At 39.7% G+C, this 17,219-nt stretch overlaps 2 protein-coding genes and 2 long non-coding RNA genes across 21 annotated transcripts in view; 2 read left to right on the forward strand and 2 right to left on the reverse strand.

The window, feature by feature from the left end:
- The window catches only part of LOC127002746 (uncharacterized), a 30,984-nt gene extending 25,248 nt beyond the window's left edge, over positions 1 to 5,736 (reverse strand). For 6 of the 14 annotated variants that reach the window (XM_050868868.1, XM_050868870.1, XM_050868871.1 and 3 more), the window contains exons 1-2: positions 5,375 to 5,735; positions 24 to 3,732 (exon numbers count right to left, since the gene is read on the reverse strand). In XM_050868868.1, coding sequence (XP_050724825.1) covers positions 24 to 141 — 118 coding nt within the window. In that variant the 5' untranslated portion in view covers positions 142 to 3,732; positions 5,375 to 5,735. Of the gene's footprint in view, positions 1 to 23; positions 3,733 to 5,374 lie in introns of all 14 variants that reach the window. The other 8 variants (XM_050868865.1, XM_050868859.1, XM_050868864.1 and 5 more) reach the window with 7 other exon arrangements.
- LOC127002747 (uncharacterized) lies at positions 3,739 to 5,413 on the forward strand. 3 transcript variants are annotated; one of them, XR_007756503.1, is made up of 4 exons: positions 3,739 to 4,168; positions 4,302 to 4,659; positions 4,810 to 5,137; positions 5,286 to 5,413. It is a non-coding gene; the product is annotated as an uncharacterized LOC127002747 (long non-coding RNA). The 3 variants fall into 3 exon arrangements; XR_007756502.1 differs by having other exon boundaries at positions 4,810 to 5,108; positions 5,257 to 5,397; XR_007756501.1 differs by having other exon boundaries at positions 4,810 to 5,368.
- Positions 5,737 to 10,805: 5,069 nt separating the features above from the next.
- The window catches only part of LOC127002750 (protein tramtrack, beta isoform-like), a 71,372-nt gene continuing 64,958 nt past the window's right edge, over positions 10,806 to 17,219 (reverse strand). For all 3 annotated transcript variants that reach the window (XM_050868874.1, XM_050868876.1, XM_050868875.1), the window contains 4 exons: positions 16,419 to 16,537; positions 15,461 to 15,591; positions 12,984 to 13,302; positions 10,806 to 11,807 (listed from right to left, as the gene is read on the reverse strand). In XM_050868874.1, coding sequence (XP_050724831.1) covers positions 11,301 to 11,807; positions 12,984 to 13,302; positions 15,461 to 15,591; positions 16,419 to 16,537 — 1,076 coding nt within the window. In that variant the 3' untranslated portion in view covers positions 10,806 to 11,300. The remainder of the gene's footprint in view (positions 11,808 to 12,983; positions 13,303 to 15,460; positions 15,592 to 16,418; positions 16,538 to 17,219) is intronic.
- On the forward strand, positions 13,311 to 15,280 carry LOC127002751 (uncharacterized). The gene is made up of 2 exons (XR_007756505.1): positions 13,311 to 15,059; positions 15,104 to 15,280. It is a non-coding gene; the product is annotated as an uncharacterized LOC127002751 (long non-coding RNA).

A 17,219-nucleotide genomic window follows, 5' to 3' on the forward strand; every position in this document is an offset into this window, starting at 1 on the left:
CCCCGCACTCTTCATACCCTTACCTTCAATGCCATGCTGGAAGGCGCTGTTCTTCTTCCTCGGATCCTTCTTTTTCTTGTAGCCGACGTGAGATGAGGAGGTTTTATCGTCGCCAAATCCCTTGTAGTAGAGAAAATTCATCTTACAAGGCTGACTCTAGCGCGTTCAGGCCCCTCGTGATCGCCTTCCCTCACAGACACACAGACTGAAGCACAAGAATTCTTCCTTTTGGTATCAGTACTTAGAGAGAGAGAGAGTGAGAGAGATAGTCCGTCACACACTCTCACAGACTTAAGCACAAGAATTCCTCCGTTTGGTAACAGTGGTTTGAGAGATAGATAGATAGATAGAGAGATAGTCCCTCACACACTCACACACAGACTTAAGCACAAGAATTCCTCCGTTTGGTAACAGTGGTTTGAGAGATAGATAGATAGATAGATAGAGAGTGAGAGAGAGTGAGAGAGAGATAGGCCCTCACACACTCTCACAGACTTAAGCACAAGAATTCCTCCGTTTGGTAACAGTGGTTTGAGAGATAGATAGATAGATAGATAGAGAGTGAGAGAGAGTGAGAGAGAGATAGGCCCTCACACACTCTCACAGACTTAAGCACAAGAATTCCTCCGTTTGGTAACAGTGGTTTGAGAGATAGATAGATAGATAGATAGAGAGTGTCAGAGAGAGAGAGTTGTTTTTGAGTGACGTTCCTGTTGCACTTTTTTGTTTACTTTTCTTTGTGTGTCTTGTATTTTGTTTTTCTGTTAGTTTTTCTTCACTTTGTCTCTTTACGTTGATGAAGATACGTCAGTTGTGTAGTTTAAGGTTTGTTTTGGTTTGCTTTTTCTTTTTTTTCTTTGTGTGTTTTGAATTTCCTTCACTCTCTTTCTCTTTGCGTCGATGTGGAAATGTCAGATTGGTATTTTAATGTTTATTTTGGCTTAGTTTTTTTTATTTTCTTCTCTCTCTTTTCCTTTGTTTATGTTTACGTATATAAGGTTATCGTAGTTTAATGTTTCCCTTTCTACGTCTTTTCTTGCGCTCTCTCTTCGTTTATTTTTTGTATGTGTGGTAATATAAGTTTTTTTCTTTTTTCTGGTACAGGTCGATTTAGGTCACTTGAATAGTTAGGAATCTATTGTTTTTTATCTGTTTTGTTTTTTCTTTGTTTCCCTATCACTGGTATCTTTATTTTTTTGTTCTTTGTTAGTTTGATTTATATATACTCTATCTTTCTTATCTTATGGGTAGTTTAAATTATGTCTTTTTAATTTATTCACAAATCACTGATAGCCTATTGTTCCTCTTTGCTACTTTGTGTTCTGTTTTTTTCTTTCTTTGTTTGTTTGTTTCTCTCACTCTTTGTTTTCTTTTAGGTAGTGGAGGTTGTATTTTTTGTTTATTTATTCACAAAACACTGATACTCTATTGTTCCTCTTTCCTACTTTGTGTTTTGTTTTCTTTCTTTCTTTGTTTCTCTCACTCTTTGTTTTCTTTTGAGTAGTTCAGTTTGTGTCTTTTCAATCGGTCTTTGTTTCTGTGTGTTTTTTTATCACTGAGATCTTTATTTTTCTATTGGTTGGTTTACAATTCTATTTTTTCTCGTTATTTTTGTTTTCACAGATATCGCCGATCACTTACACCTGTTTACCTATTTCCTTCTTCAGTTCAAACCACAGTGACGTGTTTTCTTCGTTTCAATATCACCTGTTTTTTATATGTCTATGTGGTTTACTTTCTAGTGTGTTTTCTTTCTTTTTTTCTTTTTTTTACAACTATCAGCGATCAGTCACGCTTGTTCATTTATTTTCTTCCTTTTTTTTAGGGATGTGTTATTTTGCGTCCCAGTGTTACCAATTCTCTATATTTTTCTTGGTTTCTTGTCGATTTTTTCTCTTTATTTTACTTTGATTCCTTTTTTTTCTCTCTCTCTAGAATCACCGATCACGCACAGCACTTAATTCCTTTTCCAGTATAATCCACAATGACGGTTTTGTTTTCTTTTTCTTGATTAGTTTGTTATCTATTGCTTTTTCTTTTCTTCTTTTCCTTTTTTTTTCACTAATATCAATGATCACTTATATTTGTTCACTTATTTCCTTTGTCAGTATAATCCACAGTGACTATTTTTCTTTCCCTTTCTTGATTAGTTTGTTTTATATTGTTTTCCTTTTCCTTTCTATTTCCTTTTTATTTTATTTTATCACTGGTCATTTCCAACACTTCTTCCCTTCGTCAGGATAATCCACAGTGATTTTTTCTTCCTTTTCTTGATTAGTTAGTTTGCTATTGTTTTCCTTTTTCTTTCTATTTCTTTTTTATTTTATTTAGTCACTGGTCACTTCCAACACTTCTTCCCTTCGTCAGGATAATCCACAAGGCTCGTTCTCCTCTTCTCCGGGACGTGTTATCTTAGTTACAATATCACCAATTCTTTATTATTCTTGTCTAACTTCTTTAATTTTTTTTATAAGTATCACCGATCACTTCTAACACTTCTTCCCTCCGTCAGGATAATCCACAAGGCTCGTTCTCCTCTTCTCCGGGACGTGTTATCTTAGTTACAATATCACCAATTCTTTATTATTCTTGTCTAACTTCTTTATTTTTTTTATAAGTATCACCGATCACTTCTAACACTTCTTCCCTTCGTCAGGATAATCCACAGGGCTCGTCCTCCTCTTCTCCGGGACGTGTTATCTTCGTTACAATATCGCCAATTCTTTATTTTTCTTGTCTAACTTCTTTATTTTTTTTACAAGTATCACCGATCACTTCTAACACTTCTTCCCTTCGTCAGGATAATCCACAGCGCTCGTTCTCCTCTTCCTCGGGACGTGTTATCTTCGTTACAATATCGCCAATTCTTTATTTTTCTTGTCTAACTTCTTTATTTTTTTTACAAGTATGGCCGTTCACTTCTAACACTTCTTCCCTTCGTCAGGATAATCCACAGCGCTCGTTCTCCTCTTCCTCGGGACGTGTCTTCTCCGTTGCGTCGGCGTCTGTTGTGGGCACCCAGCTACTGTTTTTTATGGGCCAACCGATGCCAATTGTTCCCGCAAGTGGTGGTTCAGGTGACACTTACTTGGCACTCTTTTCCTCACTTCGGGCAAGGAGTCCTCTCAACACACACACACACACACACACACGCGCGCGAATTTGTAATAAGTCTAAGGACGTGAGGTTGAGGGATTAGCCTTGACTTGCATTTGTTTCTCTTGCGGTGTTGTCCTCCATGGCCTCAGTAATGTTTTTTTCTTCTTGAGTGTGTTATGTCATTTGGGTCACAACAGTACTCACTATAAGCAGCACTCTTGGTAGGACTTTTTCATCTTATCATCAAGCTAGGTATCGTTTTTTTCTTTCCTCTTCGTCCATTTTTAAGTTATATAACCTTGATGTTTTTTTAGCCTGTTATGTCATTCGGGAAGTTATGACGGCACTCTATTTCATATTATTAGCACCGTGGTCATCTATGTTTCTGTCCATCACATCTATTCTTACGTTATATAACCTCAACGGTGTATATTTTTAGCCTGTTATGTCATTCGGGTATTAACACCACTCAGAGAGACACCATTTTATCTGATTAGCAAAATGGGCATCTTTTCTTCTTTTCCTCTTCACCTGTTCTCCCATTTGGTAACTTCTACGATGAATTCTTCGACACCAACGTTACCAGATCATCGTATTGAGGACATTGTAACTCTGGTTTTTGACACTTAGCCACTGCAGAAAGACATCATTAATTAACCATTTCAACGGTACCTATAAATGAATCTAGCATTGAGGTGGAGGAGACAGTTATGAGTTAGTCGAAAATAGGCAAATATGAAAGGCTGAGTAGGACAGTCTGGCAACACTGCTCGACACTTAAGGTTGCATTACAAGACAATCGCAGCCCAAGAACACATATTTGACAAGGCTTTCGTAGGAGTTGTGGGCATTTCCAAGGGTAGTTTTATGACCCTGGTGGTAGTGTGAGTCTTCTTCTGTACCATGAACCTGAAGGAACACTCATTAGAACCCGACTGACCCCCTCTTTGACCTTTAGAAAGAGCTGATGTGAGATGCGAGTGTCTTTTAATACCAACCTTTGTAACAACTTATGAGTCCACTTTGTATTTTGTCAAGCGTAGCAACTCTCAGTAATTAAAAACGAGAGGTAGTATTTCCACTGGTCTCTCTTCTCTACACTACTCTATTCACTATTTCGTCTACCTCGTACATCCTTGCAACTTATGAGTCCACTTTATATTTTGTTAAGTGTAGCAACTCTCAGTAATTAAAAACGAGAGGTAGTATTTCCACTGGTCTCTCTTCTCTACACTACTCTATACACTATTTCGTCTACCTCGTACATCCTTGCAACTTATGAGTCCACTTTATATTTTGTCAAGCGTAGCAACTCTCAGTAATTAAAAACGAGAGGTAGTATTTCCACTGGTCTCTCTTCTCTACACTACTCTATACACTATTTCGTCTACCTCGTACGTCTTTGCAATATATGAGTCCACTTTATATTTTGTTAAGCGCAGCAACTCGCAACAACCAGAAACAAGAGCTAGTATTTCCACTGGTCTCTCTTCTCTTTCGTATCAACAACATATGAGTCTGCTTTGTTTTTCAAGCGTGTAATATCCTTCACATCTTTAGGTAGTGACTCACGGTATTCAGTAACAGAGGTACCACATATACTTCCCTCTCCTTCTTCGACTCATCACTAACATATGAGTCACGTGTATCCTTTCCTTCGTACCATCAACACAAAGAGTCTATTGTGTTTCTCGTCTTTCACATCTTAAGGTAGTGACTCACGGTATTCAGTAACAGAGGTAACACATATATTCCTTCTTCTTCTTGGACTTATCACTAACATATGAGTCACTTGTATCCTTTCCTTCGTACCATCAACACAAAGAGTCTATTGTGTTTCTCGTCTTTCACATCTTAAGGTAGTGACTCATGGTATTCAGTAACAGAGGTACCACATATACTTCCCTCTCCTTCTTCGACTCATCACTAACATATGAGTCACTTGTATCCTTTCCTTCGTACCATCAACACAAAGAGTCTATTGTGTTTCTCGTCTTTCACATCTTAAGGTAGTGACTCATGGTATTCAGTAACAGAGGTACCACATATACTTCCCTCTCCTTCTTCGACTCATCACTAACATATGAGTCACTTGTATCCTTTCCTTCGTACCATCAACACAAAGAGTCTATTGTTTCTCGTCTTTCACATCTTAAGGTAGTGACTCATGGTAATCAGTAACAGAGGTAGCACATAAATTTGCCTCTCCTCCTCGTTCATATCAGCACATTATGACTCTACTGTCTGTCTAGATGAATAGGGGAGCATAACTTACGTCCACAAAGGCCTCCGGTGGTGCACGTGTGAGAATTTACGGGACGCTGCAACATTTCCCCTCACTGCTGCTTACATTCTTTTCCACCACACTTTTTATGACATATTCCCGCTGACTAAACAACTACAGATGACGTCTCTTCTCGGGGAACTCACACGCACTCCATCCTGCCGAAGAGGGGAGGACATCGAAGTGCGGGGGATCGAAGGAACAGCCGAGTCGAAGTGATGTATTCTTTGGCCACTATCGTAGAGCACCGGAGGACACCAGCTCATGAACCAACGCGCCTGTCAACAAGAGCTCATGGGATTGCAGCAGCCCCGTGTGCGTGTCTGTGTGTGTGTCTTGGTATATGTTGTGAGGTGGCCGCGGCGGTGCCAAAACATACCAAAGGGCTGCGGCAACTTGTCCTCGGGCTATTAATAAACGCTTTGGACCTGTTTCAGAGAGAGAGAGAGAGAGAGAGAGAGAGAGAGACCTTCGTCTTCGTATTATGGTGTCTCTTTTTTTTCTTCTTGTTTTGAATGCAAGGATAATAATGTCAAATCCGAGAGAGAGAGAGAGAGAGAGAGAGAGAGAGAGAGAGAGAGAGAGAGAGAGAGAGATGTATATATATAACTTTTCCTAAATGCGCAGACACAATGTTTTCCTCACCTAATATTTACTGGCAAGCCTTCCCTCCTTCCTCTGTTTACCCCTTTTTGATACTTAGGAGTCCATGTATTATCTGTGTTAGATTTATATTTCGGCTCATATCCTTTTATAAGAGAATTAACGTCCTCCTTTTTTTCTCCTGTCTCCTTTTTAATACTTAGGAGTCCATGTATTATCTGTGTTAGATTTATATTTCGGCTCATAACCTTTTATAAGAGAATTAACATCCTCCTTTTTTTCTCCTCTGTCTCCTTTTTAATACTTAGGAGTCCATGTATTATCTGTGTTAGATTTATATTTCGGCTCATATCCTTTTATAAGAGAATTAACGTCCTCCTTTTTTTCTCCTCTGTCTCCTTTTTAATACTTAGGAGTCCATGTATTATCTGTGTTAGATTTATATTTCGGCTCATATCCTTTTATAAGAGAATTAACGTCCTCCTTTTTTTCTCCTCTGTGTTAGGCATCATTGATATTTAGCAATTTGAGTCCATGAAATATTATCTGTGTTAGATTTATATTTCGGCTCATATCCTTTTATAAGAGAATTAACGTCCTCCTTTTTTCCTCCTCTGTCTCCTTTTTGATACTTAGGAGTCCATGTATTATCTGTGTTAGATTTATATTTCGGCTCATATCCTTTTATAAGAGAATTAACGTCCTCCTATTTTTCCCCCTCTGTTTACCCCTTTTTGATACTTAGGAGTCCATGTATTATCTGTGTTAGATTTATATTTCGGCTCATATCCTTTTATAAGAGAATTAACGTCCTCCTTTTTTTCTCCTCTGTCTCCTTTTTAATACTTAGGAGTCCATGTATTATCTGTGTTAGATTTATATTTCGGCTCATATCCTTTTATAAGAGAATTAACGTCCTCCTATTTTTCCCCCTCTGTGTTAGGCATCATTCATTATTTAAAGCAATTTGAGGCAAGGAAAATAATATTGCGTCATTTTTCTCATCTCCGCGCTCTTTCTTTTGGTCTCATACGTCCATTTTTTGTTTTGTTTTGACAGCAGAGGAAAAAAAAAACAGTAATGAAAAAAAAAAAAGCCCGGTACTCACTGCTCCCACAAAGAGTCAAGAGGAGTGGCCGCAAGATAGGTCAGTTTCGGGAGGAGAGGTGTCCTGTACCCATTGTTGCCAGAGGGTAGTGTTAAGTCTTCTGTGTTAGGTATTATCCATTATTAAAAGCAATTTGAGCAAGGAAAGTAATTTGTTGACGGGTTTCTCTCCACGTTCTTTTCTCTGCTCTCAGATGTTCATTATTGCCAGAGGGTAATGTTAAATCTTCTGTGTTAGGTATCATCCATTATTAAAAGCAATTTGAGCTACGGAAAGTCATTTGGTGTTATTTTTCTCTTCTTCACGCTCTTTTCTCTGCTCTCAGATGTTCATTATTGCCAGAGGGTAATGTTAAGTCTTCTGTGTTAGGTATCATCCATTATTAAAAGCAATTTGAGCTACGGAAAGTCATTTGGTGTCATTTTTCTCTTCTTCACGCTCTTTCCTCTGCTCTCAGATGTCCATTATTGCCAGAGGTTACTGTTTCGTCTTCTGTGGTAGGTATTATCCATTATTAAAAGCAATTTGAGCTACGGAAAGTCATTTGGTGTCATTTTTCTCTTCTTCACGCTCTTTTCTCTGCTCTCAGATGTCCATTATTGCCAGAGGTTACTGTTTCGTCTTCTATGGTAGGTATTATCCATTATTAAAAGCAATTTGAGCTACGGGAAGTTATTTGGTGATGGGTTTCTCTTTTCCACGTTCTTTTCTCTGCTCTCAGATATTCATTATTGCCAGAAGTTAGTGTTTCGTCTTCTGTGTTAGGTATTATCCATTATTAAAAGCAATTTGAGCTACGGAAAGTTATTTGGTGATGGGTTTCTCTGCTCCCAGACGTCCATGCTTGTCAGAAGTTAGTGTTTCATCCTCTGTGTTTATCATTACTCAATTGCAACCAACATAAGTAGTTTGGTGACGGCGTTCTCTTTGCCACGCCTTCATAGTTGTTTTCAGCCGTCCGTGTTTGTCAGAGGGGGATAGGTCATTGTTTATGTGTTGCCACGAGTTTAACATCATTTCTTGTGCCGCTTTGAGAAAAGTAAATTTGATTCTCCGTTAGTTAAATACCCTTCTTCAGGATCGTAATTTTGCCAGATTTTTTCATTATAGGTTCATGAGTGGGAGACGGGGGGGAGGCAAGCGAAGCGAGCATGCGCAGCTGTGGTATTTTTTTTTTTTACAACAAAGGAGGCGGCTCAAGGGCAACAAAAAGAGTGCAAAAAAGAAAAAAAAGCGCACTACTCGCCGCTCCCACAACAGATAAAAGTAAAGAGTAGCCAAAAGAGAGGTTAATTTCGGGTGGAGAGGTGTCTTGATACAAATTAAACCCTGTCCATTGACTATATTATGATTGGAAGGGGCTGAGTTATCATATGCAAAGTGTCATTGTTTAGGTTAGGTTAGGTAGGTATGTGTTTGGGTGAGGTCATTGTTGCTGAAGGTCTGTTGGTTACGTTATGGTTACGTGTGGAGTTTGTTTGTTTACTTTTGTGAGTGACCGTATTTACCATTTGCACCGCCATAGGGAAGTAAATTTAGCTCTATTTTCCTTTTACTGTCTCTTTACATAGCTATTAACACGGCAACGACTTCAGGGTGCATTAAAAAAGCTTCCACATAGAGTGAGTTCAATGTAGTGTCCTTGGTATGAGTTTGTTTACTTCTGTTAGTGACCGTGACATACATGTATTTACCATTTTCACCGCCATAGAGAGGTAAATTTAGGTCTATTTTCCTTTTACAGTCTCTTTGCATAGCTATTAACACACCAACGACTTCAGGGTGGATTAAAAAAGCTTCCAAGCCTTCCATATAGAGTGAGTTAAATGTAGTATCCTAGGTGTGGGGTTTTACCGTGACAGCAAGACGCCATACACATATTTACCATTTTCAGCACCCACTAGAGGTAAACTTCGTTCTATTTCCCTTTTACAGTCTCTTTCCATAGCTATTAACACACCAGCGATTTCAGGGTGGAATAAAAAAGCTTCCATATTGAGTGAGTTCAATGTAGTATCCCTGGTATGAGTTTCTTTACTTTTGTTAGTGGCCGTGACAGCAAGACGCCAAACACATATTTACCATTTTCACCACCCATCAGAGGTAAACTTAAGTCTATTTTTCGTTTACAGTCTCTTTGCATAACTATAAACACAGCAACGATTTCAGGGTGGATTAAAAAAGCTTCCATACAGAGTGAGTTTAAAAAAGCTTCCATACAGAGTGAGTTCAATTTAGTATCCTAGGTATGGAGTTTGTTTACTTTTGTTAATGACCGTGACAGCAAGACGCCATACACATAGTTAACGTTTTCACTACCCATTAGAGGTAAACTTTGGTCTGTTTTTCTTTTTACAATCTCTTTGCATAGCTATTAACACAGCAACGATTTTAGGGTGGATTTAAAAAGCTTCCATATTGAGTGAGTTCAATGTAGTATCCCTGGTATGAGCTTGTTTACTTTTGTTAGTGGCCGTGACAGCAAGACGCCATTCACATATTTACCATTTTCACCACCATAGAGAAGTAAATTTAGCTTTATTTTCCTTTTACAGTCTCTTCGCATAACTATAAACACAGCAACGATTTCAGGGTGGATTAAAAAAGCTTCCATACTAACTGAGTTCAATATAAGATCCTGTTTCCTGGGTTCACTTCTTCACATAATCCTTGTCTTACCAGTTTCTTTGCCTGGTTGACTTTTCTTCTGTGTTTACTTATGAATTTTTACTAGTATATATTCTTTGGTCACATATCTGCTATTTTGACCCTAATTCTGTGTTTATGATCTTGGTCCACTTATATCTGCTATTTTGACCCTAATTCTGTGTTTATGATCTTGGTCCACTTCTTCCCATAATCCTTACCATACTTGCCTGTTTCTTTGCCTGGTTGACTTTTCTTCTTTGTTTGCTCATTAATTTTTACGAGTATTTATTCTTTGGTTACTTATACCTGTTATTTTGACCCAAATTCTATGTTTACGATCTTGGTCCACTTCTTCCCATAATCCTTACTTCACATGCCTGTTTCTTTGCCTGGATGATCTTTCTTCTTTGTTTTCTTGAATCTTTACTGGTGGTTGTTCTATGGTCACTTATATTTGTTGTTTTGATCTAATTCTGTTCACTAATTTGATTTTGCTCCACTTCTCCCCATCATCCTTGTCTTGCCCATTTCTTTGCCTGGCTGACCCATCTTCTATGTTTGCTGATGATAAGCATACAGTTTGCCAATAAATTACATGCCCTCTTTTAATAGTACAATTGAGACTTAGCTACAGTTAGAATGGATCCTGGTAACATAATAGTGTATGGTTTCAAACAATTTTAATATTGCTTAAATAATATCTATCAAAATTTGAGTTTAGGCTGAGGAAACTCTAGTTAAGAGAGAATGGATCCCAGTAACTGTAGTCATTGGTTTAAATAATTTCCATATTACGTAATGAATATGTATCTAAACTTGAGTTGAGAAAGAGTAAAACAAGGAGCAAGGATGTTGATAATTGTTACTGGCATATGCTTTACATTGTTTTCCTATTAGTTCATGTCTTGGGGAGGGGTTACCTTTCATGCCAGTGTCTATCTCTATGTGGGAAGATGAACGGCTTGGTTGTGTCCAGATGCGAGCCAGCCCTCTCAGGTGTGTGGCCAGAGCAGCAAACACTACAGAAGTTCTTAGACAATTTGGATGAAAGAAAATTATAGATTACTCTTAAACTTTATGTACTGTACGTATTGTACACACAAACGCGCACACAAACATACGCGCACACATACACGCTCACGCACAGAGCACACACAAATGCACAGTCATGAAAAACACATGTAGAATATCTAATCCTGTCACTATGTACACGTCCAGGTGCCACATGCTGAACAGAAGCCTCTACCTTGCAGCCTTCACACGCTGGGCAGTGCCACGCCCCTCTGGCCATGACCTGCCTGCGTTTGAAGGACTTAAATTATTGTTACAAAATTGTGACAGCTTCCCAAAGAAGTGAATTCAAATAATGTCCCAAATTCTTATAAATATTTTGATTTAATATTTAATTAATTTAATTCTTCAACTGTTTTTCAACATTCAGTTACGTTTAATACAACGTACGTTTTGTATCATCAACCATTAATGCCTCTCACTATAACATGATTAGCGCACTAATAAACTTGGCTCAGTGTTCAGTCACAGCCGCTGGTAACCAGTTCAGGAGCAGCTGGAGCACATCCTGGTGTGGGCTTGGTGGTGTATTTGTCTGGTAAAGATGCGGCCACACTTGCACGTGAAACTGGGCTTTGACGGGTGTTTGAGTCTGAGGTGGGAGTCGATGCTCTCCACGTCGCGGTACTGTTCGTCACAATGCGGGCACTGCAGCGGCTGGGGGTTATCGTTCGGTTTAGACAAGTGTGAGTTGAAGTCTCTTTCTGGATCTGACTTAACACCTAAAGACCTGAACTCTGCCTCGTGGGAACTGGTGGAGGCCATCGGCTGGTCAAAGCTTTGTTCGTACGGTGTTGGAAAGCCCAGCAGGACCTGATCGGAGGTGTCGTCGTCATCTTTGGCTTCGGAGTCTGTTGTCTGGGAGCATTCGGGGGTCTGCTGGGCATCCTGGGACTGGGCGCACTCCACCACCTGGGAACAGTCCGGTGGTTGGGTGCGCCGCTCTTTGCTGGAGGGTTCGTCCTTCTCGTCCTCGCCGCCACTCAGCACTTCCTGAAAGGGGTGTTGAATAGCATGTAACCTTACCTTTTATTAGGCTAGAACACTAATGAATACAGTCTAGCATGTCAACTTTCTTTTCACGGGGCTATGAAACAGGTCAGCATACATAAGCTAGCTATTAACATTGCTTTTTATTAGGCTATAAAACTAATGAATACTGTCTAGCATGTCGACTTTCTTCTTATGGGGGTATGAAACAGATCAATATACATAACCTAGCTATTGACATTACTTTTTATTATGCTAGAAAACTATTGAATACAGTCTAGCATGTTAACTTTCTTCTTGCATGGCTGTAAAACTGGTCAATATACATAACCTAGCATGTAACCTTTCTTTACATTAGGCTAGAAAATTAATGAATACAACCTAACATTGAAACACGAGAAGGTATTTGAGTTATCATTATGAGCCTCTGAGAATGGGGAATTGAACATGAGGTAGAGTACACATTGAAACACGAGGAAGTATTTGAGTTATCATTATGAGCCTCTGAGAATGGGGAATTGAACATGAGGTAGAGTACACATTGAAACACGAGGAAGTATTTGAGTTATCATTATGAGCCTCTGAGAATGGGGAATTGAACATGAGGTAGAGTACACATTGAAACACGAGGAAGCATTTGAGTTATCATTATGAGCCTCTGAGAATGGGGAATTGAACATGAGGTAGAGTACACATTGAAACACGAGAAAGTATTAGAGTTATCATTATGAGCCTCTGAGGAGTGTTGAAGAGGACTTGGCAGCACTGGGCATTGAGGAGGCTGAGGCAATGGACAGATATGAATAGCCGTAAGTATATCATTGACTGTCAAATTCTTTTCATTAGGCTATAAAAGTATGATAAAACTAATGAATACTACCTAGCTTGTCAACTTTCTTTTCACGAGGCTATAAAACAGGTTGATATACATAACCTAGCTATTAACATTACTTTTTATTAGGCTATAAAGCTAATAAATACTGCCTAGCTTGCCAACTTTCTCCTTACTGGGCTATAAAACAGGTCGATATACATAACCTAGCTATTAACATTACTTTTTATTAGGCTATAAAACTAATGAATATAGCCTAGCACATCAATTTTCTTTTCATGAGGCTATAAAATTAATGAATTCAATCTAGTGTGTAAGATTTCCTTTTACGAGGCAACAGAACTCACCTCCTTCACACAAGTCATGTCCACATCAATGAAGTCTGCCGGGTTGATCATGCTGTCTATCGATTTGGGTCTTGCGGGTGGAGTGGACAGGCTCTGCGACGGGGCCTTGGGGGGTCTTGCGGGCCTTGTCACGGGGGGAACATTAGTGGAGGAGGCGGAGGAGGAGTTGGAAGAGGAGCGAACATTGCCCAAGGGTAGTGATTCCGTCTGGGGGTTGACCGTGGCCGAGGAGTCTGAGGGGGCTAAGCCAGACACCTGCAGGATCTCGGCTGTCTTGAGGAGGGAGGTGAGGTCTTCTGCGGCCACTGTCATCTCGCCCCTGTGGAAGATAGACAGTAAGATCATGTGGTTGGGTTAAGGTGTCTATCTACATTTCTATCTGTATATCTCCCCTGTGGATGATAGAGACAGTCAGATCTCTAATGATGTGGTAGACTTCAGGGATCAATCTATCTATCTATGTCGCTGATGCCTGTGTCCTCAAGAAGATAGCAACAGTAGCAGCATCTCCAACTTTCCCTGTTCTGGCATTCCCTCACAGCACACTCAGTCCCTTACCTAACAACTTTCCCCAATATTCATAACTAAGGGATATGTATACTTAATAGATATACTCCGCTGCTAGAAAGATGGGCAGTCATATTATGTAGTTTAAGCAAAAGTGTTAGTAAGATTATGTGCTTTAGCTCTTGGTATGGTGTGTATATGCCTTGATGGGTATATTTTGGTACAGGAAAGAAGCAGTTGAGAAAGGAAATGAAAAGAAAGGTTACATGGTTGGCAGTCTGTGGTGCATGGCTAATTTCTTTGATGTTGTGGAAAGAGGCAGCAAGATCGTGTGGTATGGAAGTAGTCAGAAGAAGTGGTGTTTAGGTTAATGTTTCGACGTTGCAGGTGGCTCGGTTAACCAGGTAGCAGCGCCGGGCAAAATTTGTGGCTCTACCGTGTACCAGCGACGGGCCAAATTTTTGCCGTGATATAAACCCCCAAAATAGATGATGCATAAACTGATCACCAATGCGTTGATATATATTATGAAATGGTTTGCGTGAGTGATGATTTTTTCTTATTTTTCTCGCTTAGAGGGGCCTTTGAGAAACATGATCCCCGCAGCTACCGGATTAAGGACTTTTGGTTAGCGTTCCTCACCAAAGCATAATCTTCTTCTCGTTAACTCAGTCACTTTGGCCAACCGCATGATCTATCTATATCATCCACAGGGGAGAGATAGATAGATAGAAATGTAGATAGGTAGATAGACACATTAACCCATTTTCCACCAATGCAGAGAGATGAAGAATGGAGGGATTTAGGTTCATGTGTTCTAATGCTGAAGGAATGGTCAGCAGAGTTAAAGGGCCTGGTTTTATGTTTGATGTTGGTCCCTCTGCTGTGTGACCTTAGCTACTCATCAAACATTTAGTGTACTGGATGTGCTGTTAGAAAATTTAATGGCAAAAATAAATGTCAGTCACATCTTTCCTTGTTCCTTTATTCAGGATGGTAGAAGTGTGAAGAAGAAGAGAAAATAGTCAATCAAATAGGCTGAATAAGGTAGAAGCAAAAGTCTGGTAACACTGCTCTTGTACAGAAAATGTCAGACAATGAAAAAAATAGGAAAAGGGGTTGCTTGAAAGAGTTTGAATAGATGTGAATAATAAATAGGTCTACATGTTTGTTGAAGGAGTTTAAGAATGCAAGAAAAACAAGTTCAGAGGTTTCTTGAAAGAGTTTAACCTGGTAGCAGCAGGGATCATGTTTCTTAATGGTCCCTCTAAGCAAGAAAAATGAGAAAAAAATCGTCACTCACACAAACCATTTCATAATATATATCAAAGCATTTGTGATCAGTTTATGCATCATCTATTTTCTTTTTCTTTTTTATCATGGCACAAATTTGGCCCGTCGCTGCTACATGGTAAAGCCACAAATTTGGCCCGTCGCTGCTACCGGGTTAAAAAGTTGTGAAGGAAATGAAGTCTGCAGATTTGTTGATAGTGTTTAGAAGTTGTGAATGATAAGTCCAGCGGTTTTTGAAAAAGTTTAAGAACAAAGCGAAGAATAATAGGAGAAGAGGTTTGTTGAGAGAGCTTAAGTTGTAAAGAATAACAGGTTCAGAGGTTTGTTGAGAGAGTTTAAGTTGTAAAGAATAACAGGTTCAGAGGTTTGTTGAGAGAGTTTAAGTTGTAAAGAATAACAGGTTCAGAGGTTTGTTGAGAGAGTTTAAGTTGTAAAGAATAACAGGTTCAGAGGTTTGTTGAGAGAGTTTAAGTTGTAAAGAATAACAGGTTCAGAGGTTTGTTGAGAGAGTTTTAAGAAGTGAAGAGCAATAGGTTCAGACATTTGTTGAAAGTGTTTAAGTAGTTGTAAAGAATAATGAGCACAGATTTGTTTATAATAATCAAGTAGATGTGACGAATAACAGATGCAGAGATTTCTTGAGAGAGTTTAAGTAGCTGTGAATCTTAAGTACGCACTTGTAGATGTAGTTTACGATGCTGTAGAGCTCCTCGAAGCGCACGTCCCTGGGCATGATGATGATGGGGTGCTGGCAGGGGTTGTCACGCAGCACCCCGCGGAAGTAGGAGCTCACCGCTGACAACACAGACTGAATGGGAGAAGAAAAGATGAGAGGAGTGTTGGTTGTGTTCTTTGGGACGACATAACCTCATAAATACAAGGAAGTGACACTATGCTTTTAATAACAATCTGCATAAAGAATGGGTGAAAAGTTAACTGTTGAGTGGTCAGCTTGCGCCCCCCGCCATGAGTTAGGATAAGAAAAAATGAGAGGAGTGTTGGTTGTGTTCTTTGGGACGACATAACCGCATAAATACAAGGAATTGATACTATGCTTTTAATAACAGACTGCATAATGAATGGGTGAAAAGTTAACTGTTGAGTGGTCAGCTTGCGCCCCCCGCCATGAGTTAGGATTTTTCAGTCACCGCCTAAGACTACCCTCATGCTGTCCCATCAACCCCAGGTCTAGATTCTCTCTAAAAGATTATCAAATATGAGCTCCGCGGGGCAGCATGAGCCAAGCAAGATCGCGCCACTATAAGCACCTGCCTGCGCCATAACAGACTGGGGCTGACCATATTTGTTCCACTACTACCTCCACAAAACTACCTTATTATGGTTATCATTACCACCATCACTGTTACAATATTTCCTCCCCTCCCCCCACCATCTGTACACACACACACACACACACACACACACACACACACAATCAGGCAACACCAAGAAACGAAAAAAAAAAAAAAAAAAAAAATCACGTTAGAAGGAAACTAAGCCTGCATATTTCTTGATAGTGTTTAGAAGTTGTGAATGATAAGTCTAGTGTGAAGTCTAGTGAAGAAGGTACTTAAAGGAATTGGGGGACATAGAAGAGTTAGTACGAATTCATTCTTTTATCGTCTCCTCCCGTACCTTGTGAGCCTTGAGAGAGCGTCCCTGGGCGGTGAGCGTCACATCCATGAACGACTCGTCCCTCGCCAGCGCCTCCAGCACGATGGTGAGGTGGTTGTTGTGCCGCAGCTGGTAACTCTCTGGAGGGGAAGAGATGGGTGTGAAGGTTGACACTGGCGGGAAAGAAACACGTGACTAGTAACTGTATATCATCCATCTAGCAAGATTTACCTTTCAAGACCATTTTACTATGACTTATCACTACTATTTTTCTTCTAGGCCTACTACTACTGCTATTGTATCGCAAGAATTCCACTTTCCCATCCATCCACACGACTTCTGCGAGTCACGAAACACACGAGAAAATAATCCAGACCTGGAATGGGTTATCGGCGCTGGGAATCGAACCCGTGACCGGCTAGATGGGAAGCCACTCCTCTACCAGTGTATCTAAAGAGGTACCCCATCATTGGAGTCGTTTTTGGGGCTTTTGATCCGTATCGGGCGAGTCCACTACAATATAACTACGGTACTGTTTGTTCTACTACTACTACTACTACTACTACTACTACTATCTCCACAACACTGTCCCTTATTATCATTACCACCGTCACTACAAAATTTCCTACCCCCACCACCTGTACACACACACACACACACACACACGCACACACACAAATGGAAGAAGTAGATAACGAGGAGTTGCTACTAAGAGAAGTAAGAAACACCAGCAACACACGAGGACACAGTAAAAAAATTGAGAAAAGGAAGATGCTTGAGAGACAACAAAAAAAATATAGCTTCCCGCAAAGAAACATAGAG

This window comes from Eriocheir sinensis, chromosome 24, assembly GCF_024679095.1.
Source record: "Eriocheir sinensis breed Jianghai 21 chromosome 24, ASM2467909v1, whole genome shotgun sequence".
Classification (NCBI taxonomy): domain Eukaryota; kingdom Metazoa; phylum Arthropoda; class Malacostraca; order Decapoda; family Varunidae; genus Eriocheir; species Eriocheir sinensis.